At 41.5% G+C, this 16,129-nt stretch overlaps 3 protein-coding genes and 1 non-coding gene across 4 annotated transcripts; 1 reads left to right on the top strand and 3 right to left on the bottom strand.

Moving 5' to 3' along the window:
* Nucleotides 1–672: 672 nt before the first annotated feature.
* Nucleotides 673–5,265, bottom strand: LOC115743034 (cathepsin O-like). Its single transcript, XM_048275657.1, has 7 exons — nucleotides 5,191–5,265; nucleotides 4,909–5,084; nucleotides 4,630–4,760; nucleotides 4,225–4,349; nucleotides 1,183–1,320; nucleotides 1,019–1,049; nucleotides 673–974 (listed from the first exon to the last, which is right to left on the bottom strand). The coding sequence occupies exons 1-7, from the start codon at nucleotides 5,263–5,265 to the stop codon at nucleotides 910–912; spliced, it is 741 nt and encodes a 246-aa protein (XP_048131614.1). The 3' UTR covers nucleotides 673–909.
* Nucleotides 5,187–5,257, top strand: TRNAG-GCC. The gene has a single exon. It is a non-coding gene; the product is annotated as a tRNA-Gly (tRNA).
* Nucleotides 5,266–5,482: 217 nt separating the features above from the next.
* On the bottom strand, nucleotides 5,483–9,664 carry LOC115743052 (probable pectin methyltransferase QUA3). The gene is made up of 7 exons (XM_030677637.2): nucleotides 8,912–9,664; nucleotides 8,123–8,326; nucleotides 7,834–8,044; nucleotides 7,474–7,735; nucleotides 6,840–7,214; nucleotides 6,173–6,268; nucleotides 5,483–6,060 (listed from the first exon to the last, which is right to left on the bottom strand). The coding sequence occupies exons 1-7, from the start codon at nucleotides 9,329–9,331 to the stop codon at nucleotides 5,838–5,840; spliced, it is 1,791 nt and encodes a 596-aa protein (XP_030533497.1). The 5' UTR covers nucleotides 9,332–9,664; the 3' UTR covers nucleotides 5,483–5,837.
* A 2,918-nt stretch (nucleotides 9,665–12,582) lies between these two features.
* On the bottom strand, nucleotides 12,583–16,129 carry LOC115743053 (COP9 signalosome complex subunit 1). Its single transcript, XM_030677638.2, has 6 exons — nucleotides 15,591–16,129; nucleotides 14,442–14,762; nucleotides 13,722–13,838; nucleotides 13,533–13,618; nucleotides 13,121–13,355; nucleotides 12,583–12,861 (listed from the first exon to the last, which is right to left on the bottom strand). Exons 1-6 carry the CDS (start codon nucleotides 15,954–15,956, stop codon nucleotides 12,685–12,687), a joined length of 1,302 nt encoding a protein of 433 aa, XP_030533498.2. The 5' UTR covers nucleotides 15,957–16,129; the 3' UTR covers nucleotides 12,583–12,684.

Below are 16,129 nucleotides of genomic sequence, written 5' to 3' on the forward strand. Positions count from 1 at the left end.
GTTGGGCCTCGTCTATGGGCCCACGTTGGGCCTGCAAAATGTGCCCCCTATTGGGCCTCCTTCATGGGCCAGTTTGGGCCATGTTTGGTGGGCCAGTGTCGGGCCCCAAAATGCACTGAATCGGGCCTGTAAAATGTGCCATATTGGGCCTTTTCATGGGCTTGTTTGGGCCGTATTTGGTGGGCCAGTGTTGGGCTTCAAAAAGGGCTGAATTACGTGTTTGGGCCCGTTTGGTGCACCGAATGTAAGCTTGGGCCGACTTAATGGGCCAAGCATTGGTCCTAAAATGATACATTGGGCCAGTTCTGGGCCAACAAGGGCTGAATTTTTAGTATGGACCCAGAATGGGCCTAAAAGGCCCGTTGTGGGCCTAAAAAAAGCTGAATTTTGAGTACCGGCCTCCTTAAATGGGCCCAGGTCTGTTCAGCCCAGCAGACGGGCTTCGGTCTGTTAAAAGAACGGGCCTTTTTAGCTATGAGGGCCCGTTGCATAAGATATTGGCCCTACCTTGTCAATCAATATGAGAAAGTGGCATGCATGTCCGGTATTTTGGGCCGACAGATTGGCAGGCGGTGAAAGCCCACTGCTGGGTCTTTTAAGCGAAAGGGTCAGGCTTTTTGTTTGGGGTGAGATATTAGGCCGCGCCAGATATTCGTTCACCAAGTACATTTCAGTTCTCTGAGTACCTAAAAATAGACAACCACAATAATACATCGATAGTTCATGGACAGTGATGACAATCGTCAGTAATACTAATCAGCCCAATCAAAACTTTATTTCAATTAGTCGGAATAGCAGCAACAGTCGAGATAATGAGTCTACTCCACAGATATTGCGCCCCCGCAGAATTCGTAGTATCCTTTTTCTCCCCAATTCTCTCCACATGAGTTCTTTATGATCCACTAACGCTTATATCCTCATTCTAACGGGGAGCATAACCTGCAGAATCACATACCCGACCAACAAACCCCATGGTCTAATCCATTGGGGCACACGAATGGGCTTAAAACCCCCAATGTATGTCTGCTTGAACACGGCGTTGATAGCCACTGTTCCAAGCAAGGAAGAGTTGGATGAATTACCAGTGCAGTAAATATAAACATGTTATGCGACTCAAAAAAAAAAAAAAAAACATAATAATCTAGATTGGGGTCATGTACCAGCAAGAGGCCCATTCTTTACCGGATTTGCCGCTATTCGATCTTCATCAAGGAAACAATGCCGAAGTTGACCCCTGATGCAGCAACCTTGGACTTGTCGAATTTGCAAGTCCCACAATCTATGCCAGCATAGGGTAGTCGCCCTCTCGCATGAGCCTACCTGCTTCAAGTTGTACTCGAAAGCACTGTTCATTAATCAACCATCACATCCAGAGGAACACGAACCAGGTTCATCTGGATCACACTGCACTAAAGTGGAACCCCTTTAGCATATTCACATACAACATACATAACGAAAATTCACGAGTGAATCAATAAGCCATGCACATGGAACAGAATATTGGGCCTTTTTTATGCTAGGGAAGATAAGGTACTCTTACGAGGAAAATATAACAGGCTAGAGAAGAATAGATTTAATAGGAGTAAGCATAAGACATTTTCAGCTTTCACGACATAATCGCATTACTAGCGTTATCAGAAAGATTTCACACATCGCAGCGCATAATTGTGTTAACCTTTCAATTTCATACGATCCAAGAGGGAGTGGAGAGAAGCACACACCACCCGAGAATAGATTTAATAGGAGCAAGCATCAGACATTTTCAGCTCACGACATAATCGCATTACTAGTGTTATTAGAAAAATTTCACACATCGCAGCACATAATTGTGTTAACCTTTCAATTTCATACGATCAAAGAGGGAGTGGAGAAGTACACAACACCCGAGAATAGATTTAATAGGAGTAAGCATCAGAAATTTTCAGCTTTCACGACACAATCGAATTACTAGTGTTATTACACATCTAAGCGCATATTTGTGTTAACCTTTCAATTTCATACGATCCAAGAGAGAGTGGAGAAGCACACAACACCCAATACATACTACTCCAATGGCTGATACACAGGGTGGCAAATTTTACATTACTTGTTTTTGGGATGGTCAGAGGTCTATTGCTCTGCATGGTCGCAGAGAAACGTAGAAATGGAATGGGACATAACCTTTAATCCTCAGTTCACTTTAGGAAACTTCATTTTGCCAGCTTCATTATTTCCTCCCCCCTGCAGCTTACATCCTACTTATCAAATTTCAAGTTTTTCATTTGTGGAAGCTTGAATAAATTCCTATTTCCCACAAAATAGGATGGTTTTGAGATCAGCAGGTCACCTTTTCTCCTGGCAGGTTAATATTAGATATTTATGATTCTCTCACTTATCATTATTCAAGCAACTTTCACACCTTGGAAATTTATTGATAACCCTTATTTCACTAATCAATTGATATAATATTCTGCGTCGAGAAATATTTCGGAAATGTCTTGCATAATTGCAAAGAACTCAAGCATCTTATGCACCATTTAACCTACTCAAGTTTGCCTTGATTTCTTCTAAAATTTTAGTGAGTATGTACGATTCAAGTATAGGTTGACCCAGACTGACTCAATCTTTAAAAAATGACTCAAAAAGATTGCAAAACACACTATACATATGAATTATTTGTTAGAGATATGGTTCTCCCAGAACTGTGAGGACGTGTTTTGGTAATCAAGTTGAGGAGACGTGAATTCAAACTTACTGCATAAATGAATCAAATTACCTCAAGTAATGAATTGCGTCACCCAAGTTGATTACCCTCCTAATCAATTATCACCTATGTCAGTGATGGTTACTTTAGTGGAGTTTTCAACCTAATATCTTCGTCTTAAAATCATAGTCAAGATCAATCTTACCATCCAAGATAAATCTAAGAAATCAAAACTTCATAAAAAATTCCTATGAGACATGAAAAATCAAAGTTTACTCTATGCTTAAAAAGATGAACAGTTCCATAACTATTTACATGGGATCAATTCTCTTCGCATTCCAAAAAGACACACGCAGCTACATTATAGAAGCACCGAAGGCCTAAAATCATGAAAAACTCTTCCTTGTTGAGTGAAGACATTTTTTTTTTTCGAAAAGAATAAGTGATTCATCAACGGTCAGAAAAAGAACAAGTGATTCATCACCGTCAATATTTCACAGTAGTTGGTGTAATAGTTGTCCAGTTGGATTTTCAGCAATACTATCATCTACATTGTGATTGATGAACTGACACCTTATAGAATGATTAGCTAAAATGATATATCTAATGTGTACATACTTATGAGCGTTTGGATACTCAGTAAAATCCAATTTTCCCACACAAATTCTATTAGTTATTTCTGAAAAGAAATTCTCCCCCTCCCTCTTGAGTCCTGGGTCCAACACACCACTACACTAATATCCACAAGATGTGAAACATCCATCAACCAAACTCACCCTTACCAAAATTTATTTTCCTTATCAACCAAACTCATTTTTCCACGGATGCTACACTATATTGTCAGGGCTTAATAGATAATGCTATGCATAAGTGACAATCTTGGCTGTGAAATTTAAGGGGGGGAGGAAAGCAATACCTCCCATGAAGCGTTTAGAAAAACTAACATGGGTAGCCGATGTTCTATTCCGACTTACCTAATATGTTGCCTTACCATTTGCAAAAGTATAGCCTGTTAATTAAGGTTTCCAAGGAATCTAAATTGTTGCTATTTCCCTAAGGAATTGCCTTAAAGATGCATAAATTTAGTGTTCAAATCCTAAACTAGAGCACAATAAAGTGCACCAAATCTGAGTGATGAGTCATGTGATAAATCGAACTTCTGACTCAATGGAAAATCAAATTGACTATCTGAAAAATAAACCTACGGATTAAAGCAGCATCTCTACACGTGATCATTCGGGCAGCAGATGATGGCATGTAAGGAACGAAATCAAATTCCAGGTCCCACTCACACTCTTATGACTGGCCCCACTTTTTACATTGGAACGGGATTATTCAGAATGCTCATCCCATGAGTGAAGGAATGCCCATCCTTTTTTAATTCCACAAGATTATTGCCTAACGTACCTCTTTTTTTCCACCTCATAGATTATTTCAAGAAGTTGTCACATATAAAATTTCCAATTCCTTCTCATTGATCAAAGACGATTAACATACGGCAATACCAAATGCAAATGAAGCGACAAAAGGAGACACGATACCTCATGATCACAATCCACAAGTTGTTGCTCGCTGAGGCTAACTAGTTCTCCAGTAGCAAGGTAATAAGAACCTTCCAGTGCTCCTGTCGTGCTGAAAATCCAGCATGATCCACATGAGCCCAGATCTCAGCAAAATAAACAGCAGAGTCGGCACTTTATGGGAAGAAAACCAAGGAAAGAATATTCTGAGGAAAATTCATTGACGAGACTGAGCATTTATAGCAATTCAAAGTCCCTAATCAATTAAAAAAATAGAAACTACGGTCGATTTGCAAGCCCTAGGTTGATTCTCATGAAACCTATCTAGATGAGTTGGTCTAACGAGTTGCGAACAAACCGCAAATCCGTATAACAAGCACAATTGACGTCGACGATCCAACGAATTCGGGAAAAAGCTCACTTGACTTTTTACGGCGGTGACAGCTCCGTCATCTCTCCAATCGACATCATCGGGCAGATCATCGGTCGGCAGAAGCAGGGCCCGATTCGCATCCTTCGGCAACCGAAGCCCACCTGTAATCCCCAAATATGTCCTCCTGAACTCAAAGGGCATCCAGTCGGACAACTGAGCGACGGCGTGGATCGCGGAAGTATCGAGCTTCTGGTGCCTCCTAACCGGACGCAGATTAGCCCTAAACACCTTGAATTGGTGATCGTGCACTTCCTGAGAGGAGTACGGCTCACCGAAACGTCTCTTGAAGAAAGAGATGTGGCGATTGTCGGTGGAGATCCGCCGCGTTCACGACGTGCCTGATCAGCAGATCGTCGTCGACCTCTGAGGAAGCGTTGGCCGAGACGAGGACAAGAGAGAGAGATTCGCGTTGAGGAAGAGTGACAGAGAGAAAAGCGAGCGGGTTATACTTATGGATTCGAAAATGAGGTGTAGTAGGAGTAGAGTTTTTGAATTATGCTGGTTGCATATTAAAGTTTAAATGATTTTGTTCGGGTTTCATTCCATCAAGGCACCAGTGGTCTAGTGGTAGAATAGTACCCTGCCACGGTACAGACCCGGGTTCGATTCCCGGCTGGTGCAATCGCCATAGAGCTGTGACGACCTGCGATCGTGATCGATTGATTCAATCACGCCATCAGATCTGTCCGAGGATCAAACATCTCGCAAACCCTGAGCTTTTTTTTTTTTTTTTGTCCCTTTTGTTATTTCCCCTTCCTTTTTCGATTTTGCTAGAAATAGTAATAATCAGGCAATAAGATTCTTGCTGAATAACGTGGCGAACACAATTGAATGAGTAAATAAAAATTTGAGGCGGCCTACGAGGTTTTTTATTTGCTTCTCCAATTGGAACTTTAGTAAACATTTCCAAACATTTTAGCAATCTGACTCAAAGGAGAGATAATTGCATGCAGCAAGATAAATCTATAATCAAATTGACGAACCATAAGAACTATCTAGCTAATAGATCCTACAAGGATACAAACCCTGTTTCCTTACACATTCTCTGCATTTGATTTTCTCCATCTTAAGTACTTTGAATGGAGACCAAAGATCAAATCAGCATCTCTTTGATGCACATACAACAGACCTAATATGGGGGCAGCAAAGTAACTTTAAAATTTTAGCCATGCCCCTAAAGCTACAAGAATTTAAGGATGCATCAGCGGGATGATGCGGGAAGCTTCCAGAAACTCTTGGTCGCAATGAGAATCTTCTCTCTCGCGTGGGAGCCAGGCTCCTGCTCGTGTACAGTGGCCGACCATCTGACCGCGTCAGCTATACGAGATACTCTATCGACTACTTCAGGTGAATCGCGAATGACAACCTTTCCTTCCGGTCGCAACATCCGGTCCATCTCCACCATCAAATCCACAAGGTGACACCTGAATGGAAATCAGAAGGCAACAATTGTTCAAGTCGGCCAATACTAAGAAAATACCATGAGGTGACTTAAGTATGCAGGTTGAAAGGGATGACTGTTTTCATCTGAATTACCTGCTTTTGCTTGAACTTGGATCTTTTGTCAGCGATTCTATGCCAGCGACATGGATAAAGTCATAAGTACGAGGATAACTGGAAAAAGGTTCGCACCTACATCCAAAGATCTTCCAATTAAGCTCAGGAAAAATGCCTCATTTATTAGGGAACTATCATTGATTGAGAGAGCAAAAAGGAAAACGAACAATAAATCTAGTAATCAGCCTCAAGTTAGTATAAAGTGGACAATGATTTCACCCCTCTTTTGCAAAGTGTATCTCCCACGTCATCAGAACTTGGTGGTTAAAACTTGGGCAGGTGATTTATAGACTCTGCAAGTCGACAAAAGGACTAGTTTTGTAGTTAGCTTGCAGCAGATGTCAAAGACTCTTTGGAGAATGGCCATCTTACAAGTGCAATCATATAAGGAGATGCACTATCAGCTACAACTACATGCCCGAAGCATTATGCTTTATTGTGTCATGCCATAAATGGGGAGGAAAATTGTCAAGATTTAGTAGCAAAGTGACAAATTTTGGACTTCTTTTCCATCACTCGCCACATATAATATGCATCTCTATCGCAACAGTTCCAAGTATAATCATCAAACAGTGAACCAAGGAAGTCACAAGTAGTGCAGTCATATTTAACAAAGGCAGTAAGACAAGATGCTGATATATCTCACCAATCATGGTATACTCCAGTAAGTCCTCTGTCATAAATTACACCCAGAGTTGATGGCTTGCGAGCAGGAACAACATTCATTACCCAAACAGGATCAGACGATAATGCTGCTGCAAAGCCTCCAAAGAATGCATTCATGTCCATTACATTTCGAATTGCTGTACTTCCCAGCTTCAAGCTCAGTGAATTCTTATAGTAGGCCACCCTCCTTGCCCATCGTCGAGTGTCAGCCTCAAACAGGTCAACTCCATTTTTCACAAGCTTGGCTCGTGCAGGAACTTTTGTCAGCCTCTCTGGCCACTTCGGAATCATTCCAACTGCATAGTCCCCCTTCACAGAACTTGCCCTGGCTACACACTTCTTCAACTTGAAGTACCTGGATAAGGAAAATAATAACGAGTAGCCAAATCAAAATTTCAATGCCAACAAAGTCTGAAAGCAATTAGATCGCAATAGAGGTTGCAAACACAAATTCAAGCCACAATCATCTTGCAGAGAAGTGCATAGCATATTTCATACTTATGTCCCCTAGAGCCAACCCCCAAAGCAAGCAACGACAATAAACGTGCACTACTCAGATAGCCTCTCCAAGTGCCAAACCTGATTTCAAAAAGAAAGCAAGCAAGGACAATTACCATGCACTACTTGGATCATCAGATTCATCACATAGTTCAAGCCCAAACTCATTTTGATTGGGAAGACATGAACCTCCACCAGGCTTTTTCCAGATCACAGTGTTCCCATCCACAGCAATCAGATCATAACACAATGCCCTTGCTACAGCCTGGAGATCTGCCCACTCCTTGTCCTGCTTAGGCCACTGTACAGGAGGGCCAGAGATGACCAGGTATCCCCCAGGGCGAAGTAACCGATCCACTTCAATGAAGTATGTGGCATCTGAAAAGCACAATCTTCTCTTATAAAGAACAAGCAGAGGGAGGAGGAGAAAATATTGGACAAGAATTGCAAATGCACATGATGAACAGAGAACTCACTGTATGCAGTAAATGGGATCAAACAGCGGGAGCAATGGACAAAATCAAAAGAAAAGGCGGGAAATGGGAGCCTTCGAGTGCCAAGCATGGCAACAAATGCCGGTATTCCTCTCTCCAGAGCGAACTGTATTTGCGATTTGTGCGAATCTCTTGGAGCAAACGACATTGTTAGAATTCCTTCACCAAGCAGCGATCCCCCAAAACTGGCTACCTAAATAAAGACATTCAATTAATTGCAAGTGGACATTCACCACAGAGACGATATCGGACATGGCAAAGTTTTCCCTACCCCACATCCCATGTCAAGAGCAGTCCTCAGAGCACCACCGGTTATAGGAATGTACTGTTTCAATTTTTCAATGTAATGTCCAGCTCCATCAGGAAACATTGTGCCACCCCCTGGAAATATGAAGTAAGGACCATCTACTTTCATCCATCCTTGATGACCTTTCCTGTCTGCTATTTTATTATGCGGCATGTTGCCGTGCCATATCTGGAATGGCAACCATAGAAGGTCATTCACGAGTCTCAATAATGTGCCATAAACTTTTGATAACAGTCAGTACCCACAATCCTATAACGGAAAAATAGGGAAAATATTACGGAACAAGGGCAACATCCATCTGCGGCACCAATATTGGAATGAGCAAACCATATAGACTATGGTAAAAAGCTAACTTGAGGTGGCCAAATTGTCTGTCAGATCCAAGTACAATGCACGCAATCCATCAAAGGTTTCAGCTTATCAGTTTGAGCAAGTAATGAACTTCCAATCAGCATGAAAATCCAAAAAAGAGCTCCTGTTTCTAGCTCAATGACCTAACTCACGATGACAATTAATGAGCTGAAACTAAATGACCAGTCCATGGACTTGACATTCTCCGCCCTCATTATCGCTGCATGGTGCTGAGCCATGCATCACAAATGGCCACCAGGTACAGATCTTGTCTCAAATTAGCTAGTTGAAGTAGATGCTCGCAGCTTTTTAAATTTCTAAGCAATGTCAGGACGAGCTCTCAACAGCTAGACCAACCATAAACAACATTCCGATGAAATCTACCCATATCTCAAAATTCACCTTATCCAAGCTGGCGGGCCACTGCACCGGAATCTTGTACCCCTCCGGCGGAGGGACCAAGCAGAGAGGCGTCTCCTCCAGCAACGGGCAATGCCTCTCCCGGTAAAAATTCATCTCCCTGCTGAGCTGGCTGTTCCTCCTCGGGTCCTCGCAGGGCATGTGATCGACGTAGTCCTCGGGGCAGGACTCGATGTGGTTCGGGTACAGCTTGCCGGACTCGACGGCGGCGACGAGTCGGGCGTGGTCGCCGGAGGCGAGGAGGAGGGACTGGCGGCCGGAGGCGGCGAGGGAGTCGCCGAGGTGGGTGAAGATGAGGACGAAGAAGAGGAAGACGAGGGCGAGCAGGAAGGCAATCCCGAGGTCCAGGAGCTTCCATTGGCGAGGGTTGCGCTTCGACGCGGGCAGGCTCAGGTGTCCCATTCCCGGAGCCCCGCCAAATCCGGACTCTCTTCCTTGGCTGGATCAGGCGCCCATGGGGTCGGGCTCGGGCTCGGGCACGAGTGTTGGAGGAAGAAAGAACGGCTCGGACAAGGGAGCTTTGAGTGGGATTCTGCAGATAATTGACACGGATCTGATCAAGCAAGCATCGGAGGTCGCAGCGATCTGGGGAACAGAGAGGTTTTGGCACCGAATCCGAATCGGAGGCGAAGAAGAAGGAAGGAAGGAAGAAAGAAGGGAAGAGGGAGTGAAGTCTACAGTTATGAAGCTGCACAGTTATGTTTGTGGGTTGTTGATCCCTCCGGGAAAGTGCGGGACGGTGGGGGGATCTCGATGAGCGGGCGTGTGGAGCAGTGGGAGGGAGAGACTGGGAGTGGTTCATTCGTAATTATGGCTTGACCGATCCACGAAGTAAGCCTGGATCTTTAAGGACCTGCATGGTAACCATTCTCATTCTCTGATTTTCATTCTGATCCAGAAAAACCGATTCTGGTTCAAATGAATTTTTTGATTCTGTTACTGAATGAGTTTTAGAGAATCAGAACGTGTTTGATAACTGCACAAAATTTATGTTTCAAAAAAATGATTCTTTCCCTATTTTTTTCATTTAAGTCAAATAACTATACAGTTAATTTATAAAATTTCATCCTAAATTAAAGACTAATTTTCAATGCACACTCAAATAATTTAAAATACATTATTTTTTAGCATGTCATGAATGAAATACAAATTTTAATACATGATGTTTAAATTTCTTTAAATGTTGCATTTTCTAAATACATAGAAACATCTTGTGACGCACGGCTACCAGTATGCATGTTGGATGCCCTCATCTTCTGCAATATTCTTTGTAGGAGAGTGAAATCTATGAAATTTATGAAATTTAGGCCCAACTTTATGAAAATAGGGTCAAACTAGCATAATCTAAGCTTTTTCTATTTTTAAGGATTTTCTAAATTTTTTGTTATTTTTTTAAAAAATTATTTTTTATTTTTTTATTTTATTTTATTTTTACTAGGTAGAGGGGAAAAAATGATGAGAAAATTACAAGGAAAAAGTGAAAGATGTGAGACTTCATTCTGTTTGCTATTTTCAAAAGTCATTCTTTTTCCCGAAGCAACTTTTTTTTGTTTCTTAATTTTACTCTAAAAGCGATTCTGATTCTCTAAAACTGATTCTGGGAACGGAATCAGAATCAGAATTATTTACGTTACCAAACAGCATTCTCATTTTTTATTGTTTTGGGATGAGAATCGGAGAATGAGAATGGTTACCATGCAAGCCCTAAGTGATTCTTTTCTGAGCAACGTAAGGGCATGCATCATCCTTCTTCATTCTCTAATTCTATTCTTTAGAATAAAAAAAAATAAGAATTTTGTTTGATAACGTAAATGATTCTAATTCTGATTCTGTTTCTAGAATTAGTTTTACAACAAAATCCAAAATAAAAAAAAAGTTAATTCTAACAAAAAAAAATCACTTTTGAGAATCACAAAACAGAATAAAGTCTCAAATTTCTCACTTTTTCCTTTTAGTTCTCTCATCACTTTTCTCTCAATCTCATAAAAATAAAATAAAATAAAATAAAACGAAAAAAATTGGAATTTTTTTTAAATCACAAAAAAATTAGAAAATCCCTAAAAATAGAAGAAACTTAAATTAGGCTAGTTTAACCTCATTTTCATAAAATTAGATCTCAATTTTCTAGATTTTATAGATTTCACTCTTCCGTAAAAAATATCGCAAAAGATGAGGGTATCCAACATGCAGATGATAATATATATACTCAGAACCGTACGTCACAAAATGTGACTATTTGCACGTAGAGCCGGAGCTAAACACCGACTTAGATTTAGGACAGAAGCTACAAAATGATAGTGAATGATTTGTACTTCGTATCAAAGAGGATAATTTTTTTTTTTTTTTTTTTTGTCGGTGGATAATTTGGTTATTCGGATGTTATGTTTATATGTATTTTAGAAAACGCAACATTTAAAGAAAAAAAATGAGTTCTTAATATGGGAATTGTCCTATGCTTCAATCGAACTTCAAACGTCATGTATTAAAATTTATGTTTTATTTATGACATGCTAAAAAAATAATGCATTTTAAATTATTTTAGTGTGCATTTAAAATTAGTCTTCAATTTAGGATGAAATTTTACAAAGTAACTACACAGCTTTTTGACTTAAATGAAAAAAATTAGGAAGAAAAATAGTTTTCGAAACAGAAATTTTGTCCAATTATTAAACACGTTTCTATTTCGAGAACAGAAATTTTGAGAAGTTATCAAACGCGTTCTCATTCTCTAAAACTCAACTAGGAACAAAATCGAAAAAAAATTATTTTAATCGGAATCGGTTTTCCGGAACAAAATGGTTACCATGCGCAGCAACTTGAACCGCCAGTGAATTTCGCAGCACGTGAGGATTTATTTACACCGACAACGATGATTTGCTTAGGTGACTATCCTCCGAAATAGTCAATTAACTTATTATTAATGTATTTTAAAGAATTGCTCGAGTCAACGATGCAGCATCCCCATTTAGGTTGACTTGGTATCGCCAAGCCTGTGGCAATCGTCAATAAGAAGTGAACGATCATGGTTTTCCACCCACCCGATAGGAGAAGATGGTAATGGAGCTGCCACTTTGGTTTTTTTTTTTTTTTTAAGTCAAATAATTGCCGCATGGCTTATTTATGTTTACTTCTTCGTCTTTTCTTACAAGGACGCAAGATAGTGGAAAAGATTTAAGGATGTCACGTTCGCTATTTCATTCTTTATCAGGAAAGGCTCCTTTCCAAAGAGACTTTGTTGGAGGCCCGACGAGACGCTATAATGACCAAATTCTCCAGCTTCCCGCCCCTGAAGCACAAAGGCAGCACATTCTTGACAGCAGGGCGGCCGGTCACCGTCGATCTCCAAATTCTCCCGGGTGCATTGGAGTCTGTCGGCTTTATCCCGACGCAGTGAAATTGGGAAGCAACCCAACAGACAGAAGAAATGCAAACCTCGGGACAAAACCTGTTAAACATGGCTTGTGCTTGAAATTCGAGTTTTTACACGTAGAAACAAGTATTAATGAGGCAAGGCTGCCGAAGGGGCTTGAGATGGAAATATGTCATCAAAACTAATAAAGCACGTAAAGGAAACAATTGCCAATTGTTTTTTCGGGAAAAAGAGACCTCAAATCTTCATCGAACCAAGCGACACTGACTATGGACAGTGGAGAATCGGAATTCCTCTGCCATTGCCGATAAATATAGCAGATGAATATACATAAAAAAAAACATCAGTAGACCTCAAGTATATCGGATGACTCAAATAGTAAAACTCAAAGTTTCCTCAATGCCCTAAGATTGTGGTCATATTTGATAAGATTCGCTCTTAGTAGCATCGATCTAACATCTTGATCAAATTCGCCGCCAGTCTGCAAGACCCGTTGGAAAGTGGCATTCCTTTGATCAGCATGCCGAGCATACAAGATTTTGTTGTGAGAGTCGATTCTAGCCTGCAGTTCATGGCATGAATTAAGCACCAGCTCCAGCAGTGCACAAGGATCGGAAGAAGCACAGTACACATGCATTGAATATTAAAAGCATACCAAACCACCCCCCCACAACCCAAAAAAAAAGCACGTTGGAAACACCAAATTTACAAAAGAATAAATCCTACATCCATCCAACTTGGACAAACTAGTTCTTTAGAGCTCCACATGATTTTTCATACTGAATTATATGCGTAAAACGGGGATAAAAAAACACTGAAACCTGTATCTGGTTGTCGGTTATTAAAGCCTCGAGCTCTTTTTCTAGCCCAGCAACACTGGTTTTGAAAGCATTGGCCATCATGTGCAAATCAACGGACACAAAAGGATGTGTATACTGGATGAGAGCTTTATGCCGGATCTGGTCATATAGTGTCTCCACATGATCGTGCAAGTGAATATCAAGTAACAGATTCGGTTTGAGGTTTCCGAGGTACTCCAAGCATGATGCGTAGTGGCTGAGCAAAAAACAGAACAATCAGGAACAGGGGAAAATTAGAATCTAAGGGAGTTCCGCATCCACAGCTCTAAGAAGCAGCGCAGAATTAATGTCATATCAAAGTTAAGTTCAGCAATCAAAGAAAGGTGACAATACGATAGATAGCGGGAAAAAAGCTAAGCGGCAGAAAAGCTACCTGGAGTAGAAATCATTAATAAGCTCCCTCACTTCAGGGACCAACTCCAGAAAATTTCGGAAGTTGACATTATCGATCACTTTATTCTGCCAAGAAAAGAAAGGAAGAAATATGTGTCAGTCACAAAGTAAATTCCGAGTTACTGGCCGGAAAACTTTGAACACAGAAGTTGAACAGTTGCTTATGTGCCTTCAGCTCCGTCCGGTCAAAACTCGCAAGAGCGCAGAGTCCCCCATAAGTGGCAACATCTTGAGGTGCAATGACTTCATTGTAGTGACTCCCCAACTCAGGACCAGTTTCCAGGAACTGCAAGCATATGGAAGGCGTTACTTTCCAGCCCCAAAGAGCAAACCCAAATGATTAACAAATAATGAAAAATGCTCGGTCCAATAAAAACTGCCAAATATTTCTTTTGCCAATAAACTGCCTCTGTAAATACTACAACGGTCTCCTGACCTTTCAGGCATCCAACTAATGTTACTAATCCCATTGGGTCACGACAATCCCCGTCACGCAGCAAGCAGTTGACCAAGGCAGGAGTCCCTTCGGTGCCCAATAAAAAATGCTTGATGTGGAACTCAATTGAGTCTCAAGTAATTCAGCAACCTCCTCAATTCGAGATTCATCAATTTACCTATACAGTAGAAATCAATAGGACTTCGTGCCGTTTTTGAAATTCCAGAAAATGAACTACCTCCTCTCCCCAAAAAAAAAATGAAAAAGAAAAAAGGTAACTCATGGAGCATGATCATTTAACTGTCACGTTGGATGTTTACTTAATTCAAGTCTCCATAGACAAACTATCATTGAAGACCTAAATAGGATGGAAAGAAAAAACTTAAATCGACGATCACTACAGGTAATTAGCATGAACCAGCGAAGAAGATGTCCCATGATAGGTTGACACACCTTACGAGCAGCAAGCTTATACTTCTTAGTCTCCAAATGAGCCAGTCCAGCAGCACACCGTAGTTTTGCAATTGTTATCTGGTCCAGTGCTTCCGGGGTTTGTTCAGCTTTGCTGACATAGCTTGTAACGTGAGTGAACTGACCCATTTCAATGCTCACTAGTATTGCATTCATACACATGCTGATGATATGCTTTGATGTTGTGCAGTAATCACGAGTACGGACATAACTTTTGAAAGCATCTCCAAGGGCACCGTGAGCGTAGTGAAAATCACCAAAGTCATTGTAACCCATCCTTATACTTTCCTTGATCAGATTTGTCTGCAAACAAGATACTCTTATGTACCACCAGATAGGAGGAAATGGTAAAATCATTAAGCTTACGCACCAGATTAAGATGAGAAGCTAGGCACATGAAAACACATGTCCATTCATAATGCCATATTTGGATGCTAATCGTAAACAAATAAATGAAAAGGAGTGATATCCAATTCTAGTTTCTCCTTTGAAGCCATAATCATCAGCTGTCCAGCATATTTAGCTTAATAAAACATCATCCCTGAGAAGAGGGCTTTGATTTCAAGCTCGCCCACCATCTCCCAGAACTAACCAACTGCTACACAGTAACACAATCTAAACACCAAGGCTGCTCCATAATCATCAATAAAAGACGAACCTAACCAATTACACAGTGAATCACCAACGAGTTTACAACAAAACAATCAAAGCCATATAACAACCGGAAAAATCAAATGGCACAAGCATGTATGCACTCCATTGTCCCCCATCACTTCAAGAACAAGTACGGAAAAAGAAAGTTGTAATTCTGGTGCTTATGCAAGATCAGCACCATCAAAAGTCAATCACAAGAACAAAGTCCTGCGTGAATTCAGTATCATTTCACAAAATGTTTCTAAAGCAGGTTTATCAAGCCGACATGGTACGAACGTTCCGCAAACATCTTTCTACAATCACAGCAGAAGAATCCAACCATTAGCAAAATCCCGCGGAACATTGGTTTTTCTTCCTCGTCTCAATCCTATCTACGATCTCACACGCGAATAAACACGCTCCTCACAGAGTGCACATCCACCAACCATAGACAAGCAACAAACCAAAGAGTGGACAAAAAAGAACAAACCGACATACTCGATACGAATTGAGCTCGCTCTCCAACCTCTCCTTCTTCTGCTCGGCCCTCCGATCGACCGTCTCGCACCAGGCGGAGTCCATCCCGTACTTGTCCCCCAGCCTCCCGCCAATCTTCTCCACGACCTCCCTGAACAGCAGCGTGTTCTCGCCCCTCTTAATCTCGTCGTACGCCATCCTTAGCGCCTCCAGCTGCATCGCCTCGTTGTTGCAGTGGTCGGCGATGAACAGGAGCCTTGCGACCTTCGTGCGGTCCTTGTAGAGGCTCGCGTAGGCCTCGACGTCGAGCTGCTCGCCGCTGATGATGGGCTTGCTCCGGGCGGGCTGCTCGCCACCGTTCTCGTAGATCTCATCCTCCGGTTCCATCGCGGAGGCTCGGCACCGTGGAACCGAATGCGAGAGAGAAATCAGATGAGGGGAAGGGGATGAGAGAATCGGAGTGAACTCAGTGAAGTATCGAGGAGGGTTGTGGTTTGGGGGATTTCAGCGCTTCTCTGTGCGATTTGAGTTGAAGAGGAAAGACGAGTGGGAGAGAGAGA

This window comes from Rhodamnia argentea, chromosome 3 (genome assembly GCF_020921035.1).
Source record: "Rhodamnia argentea isolate NSW1041297 chromosome 3, ASM2092103v1, whole genome shotgun sequence".
In the NCBI taxonomy this organism is placed as follows: domain Eukaryota; kingdom Viridiplantae; phylum Streptophyta; class Magnoliopsida; order Myrtales; family Myrtaceae; genus Rhodamnia; species Rhodamnia argentea.